The sequence below is a fragment of the Pteropus vampyrus genome, unplaced genomic scaffold (genome assembly GCF_000151845.1).
Source record: "Pteropus vampyrus isolate Shadow unplaced genomic scaffold, Pvam_2.0 Scaffold757, whole genome shotgun sequence".
NCBI lineage: Eukaryota > Metazoa > Chordata > Mammalia > Chiroptera > Pteropodidae > Pteropus > Pteropus vampyrus.
In genome coordinates, this window is record NW_011889538.1 from 7,600 (window position 1) to 15,183 (window position 7,584).

At 32.1% G+C, this 7,584-nt stretch overlaps 1 protein-coding gene across 1 annotated transcript in view; it reads right to left on the bottom strand.

The window, feature by feature from the left end:
* Nucleotides 1-945: 945 nt before the first annotated feature.
* The window catches only part of LOC105309518 (nuclear pore complex protein Nup155-like), a 12,611-nt gene continuing 5,972 nt past the window's right edge, over nt 946-7,584 (bottom strand). The window contains exons 4-6 of the mRNA XM_023526253.1: nt 5,496-5,566; nt 2,319-2,411; nt 946-1,175 (exon numbers count right to left, since the gene is read on the bottom strand). Coding sequence (XP_023382021.1) covers nt 961-1,175; nt 2,319-2,411; nt 5,496-5,566 — 379 coding nt within the window. The 3' untranslated portion in view covers nt 946-960. The remainder of the gene's footprint in view (nt 1,176-2,318; nt 2,412-5,495; nt 5,567-7,584) is intronic.

The following is a 7,584-nucleotide window of genomic DNA, read 5'->3' on the forward strand; positions in this document are numbered from 1 at the left end:
ATGTATAATGATGTTGTATTATAAAGTTGTACACCTGAAATTTATACAATGTTATTAACTAATGTTACCCCAATAAATTTAATTAAAAATAAAAGAAGAATATTACTTTGCTTCCTAAGGTTTACCTTAAAAAAAAAAAAAAGGCAACAATACAGTAGGGAAAAAAACAAAAGGAACTAAGGACATTTCAGAGTAGAGAAAACGCAAATGACCAATAAATACATGAAATGATGCTTAACTAGTAATAAAAAATATATTCCCCTCCATCGGACTGGCCAAAATTAGTAAGTTTGATTAATATTAATGTAAGAATGGGTGAGTGGGGGAAATACATTCATAGATGCCTGTAAAAGGTCTAAAATTCTTAGAGGACAACATGAAAATAAGAAATATAATTTTAAATACTTGTAAGTACAACTCAGCTACTAGAATTCTAAATCTCTACACGAAAAAAAACCTCTACACATGTGCACAAGGACATTTATTATAACTTTATTTGTGAAAGGGAAAACTGAAAACCTATAAATCCACCAAAAAAGGATTGTTAAGTAAACCATGTACCTGTTTTATGGACAACTATGCAACAATCACCAAACATAACATATCTATCTACTAGATACAGACAAGAAAAGACTTCCAAAACATAGTTAAAAGCCAATTATGTAACAAAACATAAGTGACAATCTAGGTAAAAACATACAAACACAAAATGTATGTGTATTTGTATACATGTATACACACATAAATGCATACAGACATTCACATATTCATCAACGCACATATTATGTTTTAAAAGTACATACTCAGACTGAGAATGGCTTTTACCCTTGAAAAGAAGATTGGTTTTTGCAGGCATGATGTAGTCATTGAGGACTATGGCTTTAACTGTATGTCTGAATACTTTCTATAAGAATATATTAATGTCCTTCTGTAATTACAAAACAAAAACAAAATCCATTCCTACTTCATCAAGAGGGAGAAAAAAATGTTTATAAATGCCAGACTTACTTGGTATGCTACTTCATATAAACAGCCATCCTTTCCAGCCAAGAATATTCTGCCATTATCGGTGGAAGTTATTGTTAAAAGATAAGTGTTGTCAGTAGGAAGAGAATATAAAGGATCTGGAAGCAACTGCATTCCACCACACATGCTGTCGTTAAGAACGCCGGAACCTTTTTTTTTTAAAGAAAGAACACAAGAATCAGTTTGTTGGCTTTTTCGAAGTTTAAAACAAACACTATTATCTTTAAAATTTATATTTTTACTGAATTCTTACTGATATACTTGACAGCTTCTATAATGTCCATTTTTAAATTACTATAAAAAGCTTGACACAATTTGATAATTCAAATTAAAGAGAACTTACACTATGCACATATATAAAAACTATAATACATATAATTAAAATATATAGTATGTAACACTGTAAAGCACCAATCAAAAAACTAACCCAAATTTTAAGCTCTTTTCCCATTTAGGAAAAAAAAGTGTAGCTCACTGCCAGCATTAATTTAACATCACGTGTAGGAATGCTATGTTTTCTAGGATTTGACATTTTCAGCGATCGAGAATTACTCTATTTTGTACATGGAAATACCATTACTAAAAACAGAATGCTATAAATAGAATGTCATTGTTTCCAAAGAATATTGACATACTAGAGTGATGCAAAAATAATAATAAAAGTGAGATATGTCATGGCAAACTGTGGGGTAAGGTTAGGACTGCAATCAGGGAGGTATCTTATCTCGGGGTAAATGCTGCAGCTGTAAGCGCCGTGGGCGAACATCCTTGGGGGTAAACAGGAAATGGGTAAAATTTTGGGAAAGAGCCTAAGGATGTGGTAGTAATAAACAATACTGAGTCACTGAAATTCATCATTATTTCATCCAAAACAGATTGCCACAATGCAAAAGAAACCATTGAATGTGCTTGCAATAAATTAACTGAGGGCTTCTTACTTCAAGGGAAAGAATAACTTCTTATATTAGTGTTCCATACATTAAAATGGCCATTCAAAAAAATCAGAAACAAAGAAACTGAAGGCATTACTGAAAAACTGACATCAATTATTCATCTTCTACTACCCTCTCTTCATACTGTACATTTAAAATGTGCACATTAATATGGTAAATAAAACCAAAATGCTTTGGTGGAACTACTATCTTGAAAGATACTGTATCTATAGGAAAATATTATTTTTTATGAGCAAATGGCCTGGAAAGCTAACTTAGTGAAAAAGGTTAGTTTTTAATTATAATACTAAGTTCACTATCAAATTTTTATTTTAAAAAAACACATGTGGGTTGCTATACCTGTTTGCAAATTAGCATAGCTGAGTCCAAGAATCACTATATCCACAGGGGTTGCCAAAACCAAGAGGTGTCGTACGTGAGGCTGAAAGATGCCTAAGATAAAATAGACATGTTATGGATTATTTTCCATAAAAATCCAGTATTTAAACATTAATGAATAAGGTTTTACCACTAAGGTTTTACAATGAGCTAGTGATTTAGTATACGAAAAGTGTGAACCCAATTTATTTAATTTTGATTACTACCTACGATCATTTAAATAAGTAAACAGCGGAATAATAAAACACCGTCAGAAATAAACACTTTAGTATTGAACACCACTTAAAATCAGTGTAACATTACAAAATAGCTTAGGTTTATTAAATTACAAAGATTTCTATTTGTATACCCATATTCGCAGCAGTATAATTCACAGGACCTAAAAGATGGAAGCAACCCAAATGTCCATCAACAGATGAATGGATAAACAAAACATGGGATCTACATACAATGGAATACTATTTAGTCTTAAAAAAAAGGAAATTCTGATACATACTATAACAGGGATGAATCTTGAGGACATTATGCTAAGAAAAGTGAGCCAGTCACAAAAAGACAAAAAGTATTTAATTCCACTTACATCAGTTACCCTGAGTAGTCAAATTCATAGAAACAGAAATGAGTTTATATGTCAAATAAGTTTCCCAAATGAGTTTATATATCAAAACCAGATAATTTACAGTTTCAGAGGGGATATTACCAAGTACAAACACTTTTTTGTTAATTTATGATGAGGTACTGTGTAACTTGGTGGAATGGCATGAGATGCTATACACATCACTGTCATGTTATGATTCCCAAAAATAGTGTCTTGCTAATAGGAATAAAAGGAAATACATCTTATGTTATAATTATGGACATCTTTTTATGTATATACATTTGGCCTATTTATAGGTGTTAAATGTTGTAGAAAATACAACAGCTTATATTATCACTTGGTTTACCTTCATTAATGAATGTCAAGGGGCCAGTTTATGTCTCAAAGCTCAAGTGAATGAAGTTGAAGGCACAGGTCTTCTACTTTAATGACCTCAAAACATACTTGATATTTCATAAGTTGATTTAAAAAGCCGGAATTTTATGAAAACTTAGATTTTTATTAATAAAAGTCATATCTCAAAGTATCTGGTCACCATACTAAGCCAAAGAAGCCATCTTTGATTACAGAAATCTTCATAAAGTTGGAATTTAATAAAGTGGTAGAGATGGTTTATGGCTTGGAGTAAAGGAAGATTAAGTAAAACTGCCCTGTCAAATGATGTCATCTCTAAAATCTCTCCTAATTTATTCGAGTATTGTACAGTAGATGGTAGAAATAGAAGCCATTTCCCTTTAGAATGCAATAGGGTCAAATGACATATTTCTCACTTTAGTCACTCTCACTTCTTATTTATAAAGTGCACATCTTATTAGTACCTTTTAGACATTGCCAGTTGTCTAATGGTTCAAAGTTTTACTCTTCAATAAAAATTTGAAAGAAGTAGTTTAATAACTTGTGTACAAATATGAGCACATATGATCCTTTGTGATGCATCTGTTTGCTACTTTGATGAGGAAACTCAACAGAACACTAACTCACTGAATTTTACAAAGGCATGCTTTGGTAACAAAAATGTGGCTAATGGTACTTTCAACTTCAATGACAGGTATTTTGTCCAGAAATAGAAAAATACAAAGTTCTTCTCTGCTACTGAGAAGGATACTGACTTTCTAGAAATAGTTGACTGGACTTGAGTAAAGTTTACTCTATTAGGGACAAGGAAAGACCATTCTGAGAATAACCTGCAGGAAGTCCTGAGTTTATACATGATTTGATTTGGTGGTAGCTCTATTGGTCATACAAATGAGGTAGACTGTTTGATTCATAATCACATAATCATGCAAAGGAATACTGCCCCAAAGCCACAAGCTCTTTCAGCTAAGTTTTCTCGCTGGATGATGAGACTGAAGCTGGACTACTATGTGAATCTTTCAATATATGAGATATGCTTCTCTGTAAGGAAATCTTGTCAATTTCTCTGTAGGCAGTAACTTGCAAATGCTAGAAAACACTTAAGAATTCTTATGTCTTATTCAAAAAATCATAAAATTGAAACATGGATTCACAATTTTCTTGTTTACATAGAAGCATCAATAAAACAGAATCTTGCCAAAAAGCCTAAGTGACTTAGAAAACAATGACTTTACTTTGAAGAATGCTTTCTTGCAAAAGGTAAAGATGTGGACATTGTTAGCTTTAACATATGTTGGAATTTTCAGTCAGAATTTTCAGCACTTGTCGATAGCAGAGTTAGAATGGTTTAATTATCAAAGATAACACCTTTGTTGTCAAATCAAAGACTATGCTATACTTTTAATTTTGCACTGAAATTTACAGTTGAGAACAAAATTTTACTAGTAATTTTAGATGGACAATTTATACTTATTACAACAGGGACAGGGACAGACTTTTATGTGAATAAACTTTTAATTGAAGAAATAAGATGGAGGTACATTAGGGTAAAGAATACTGTATCTAAGGAAATACATTTTCAATGTAATCCCAGTGTACAAAACTGCATGTTTGTATTTATGTGAATTATTAATCTTAAAACTGCTGTGACCTTAAAAAATTTTATTTAGGCCTTGCAACCAAGAGAATTTTGTCTATTATTTCCTATTGTAGGAAGGTACATTCATGAGATGTATATTAAATTTAAATCAATCAATTCTGTTTATCGGTAGCTCTGATAAAAAGATCTGGCATAATAAAAGTTGAAACTAAGTTAAACAATGCTTATGACTTCTCTAAGATTTATTTTGAATTCTGTTCTCATTTCCATGGGCTATCAAGACTAAAAAAATGCAGAAACAAAATGATTTTTAATTAACCGATGAAAAATGTGTAATGCAAAATCTTGAGGTGAATCAAAGAAAGTTAACAAAAAACTATAGTTTAACAATTTTAAAGTAACTCACTTATACCATAAAGTGAGTAAACTTAAATATTCCTAGTCACTTTATATTTTCTAATTAGAAGTAATTCAGAACAAAGATTCAATAGGAAATTCGACTACTTAAAATGTGTTATCTTTCAGTTCTAAACATTTGAAGTCTATGCATATACAAAAATAATTTAATCCTTATATTATTTCTTACCAGCTTTTGGTTTCACAAGCCCCACGGCAAGAATAGTCTCATTAAGTCCATCAAAATAGGCAAGGTCTCCTCTGTCAACAGTTGAAGAAAAACATGTTACACACGTAAAGAAAGCAAAGTTTTCTTATAATACTCTTTAAGACTATAGAATATAAAGCCAAATAAATGAGCAAATTAACTGTTTCAGTTCCAAGACCCAGGCATACAGGCCTGCCTAAAGCATAAACCAGGAAAATAGGGAGTGCTGGCTCCCCATTCCACATCCCCCACCCCACTGCAAGTCTCAAATGACAGTAGAACAAGGGTCCAAAGTGTAGAGAAAATGTTAGAAAAAGCAGAGAAAGAAAGTCGTTTAAGAACTCTTCAGTGAACTTCACATAGCTAAAAAAAGAATCAGTGAAATTGAAGTTAGGTCAACAAAAATTATCCAAATTGAAACAAAAAGAGAAAAAAAAGAGTGGACAAATGAAAAACAAAACAGAGCATCCAAAATCTGTTGTGCAATATCAAAAAGTTTAACAAAAATGTAACTGAAATCTAAGAAGAAGAGAGAGGGAAAGAACAGAGCAGAACAAATATTTGAAGATCATGCAAAAAATTCCAAAAATAACGAAAGACCTCAAAGCCAAGATCCAAGAAGCTCAGAACGTCAAACAAAATAAGAAAAAAATATACAATCCAGACTTTGAAGAAAATTTGGTTGTCCTGAAATGGACAATGCAAACCAAACAGAAAAGAAATATGTAAATGGCTGCTTATGTGGACCAGGTTTCTCCATTTCCTCTTGCTGTGGCATCACACAGACTCTTTTAATAATTGGCATAACCCTGGGAAAAAGACCAATACTGGGAAAGTTGAGGATTAGAGAACAATGAATTGAACAACATTATGTTTCTATCATCCAGATGGAGTTAGGATTTATAATAGAAAGCTACAAGAATAACTAAAACTAAGCCTAAAGTTTATGCAGAATTGAATTTGTGAACTAAGGATTTATACCCGGTATTTGTGCCTCGATTTTTTTCAATAAGCATATTGTTCAAACAATTTTTCTTTATATGAGTTCTAGGTTGAACACACAGTAAGGTTGGCCTGTTCCTGGCACAAAACGGTATCTGATATATGATAAGCTCAATATACTTCTTAAATGAATGAGTAGGTTAGATGTTAATGGAAAACACAAAAATTTTCATTAAAGTGAAAACCCTTTTAAAATTATTCTTAACATTTATTATGTAATTTTTTTGCATTTGGTTTTCTTGAGGAAATCCATGCCTAAATGAAGAGGTTTTATCCGATATTACGGTAATATAACAATCTGGGGCAAAGTTCAGGATGTAAGGAGAACAATCACAACACATCATTGCTATCATGACTATATAACGTTTCAACAATAGATTTGAAAAGTGCTAATAAAAAAATAAGCAAACAAAAATGGTTTCATTTAAGGTACAAGTTCTCACTTATTGTCAATTTTGATTCAGTGATACCGTGTTGTTAGTGTTGATGTGTGTGTGCACAAGCCTGCGTGTGTGTGTTGATTTCTAACAAGTGCATTAATAAGTCAGGGGTAAGAGTAACATCTTAACTATATAGGTCTTCTTATCCCACACGTCACCAAATGATAATATGATGAACTCGAAGTAAGCCAAAGTTATCTCCAAAAGCCAAGAGTGAGATCACCAGATCAATAAACTTTAAGCAAGAATACCTTGGGCCCTCACTCAGACTCTGTTATATACATTTAATTTACAAATAAGTCAAGCCCACAGAATAACAAAACAGTTAGGTCACTCCAACAAATCAAGTCTCCCACTCCACAGAAATGCAAGGAAAACAGAAGTGTTTAAAATGTCAAACCATCTTTCATAGAATTACTGATAGATTATCTTTACTGCAGGATAAAGAGCTTGGGAACTAGACCCCTCCTACTCAGAGTGGTACTTCGAATGGCAGTATCACCGGGGAGCATGTTGCAAATGCACTCTTGAACCTCACTCAGAACTATTTAGATTCCACATTTTAACCCTATCCCCAGGTGATTAGTATACATATTGAGAAGCACTGAGTCAGATGTTAGACGAATGAA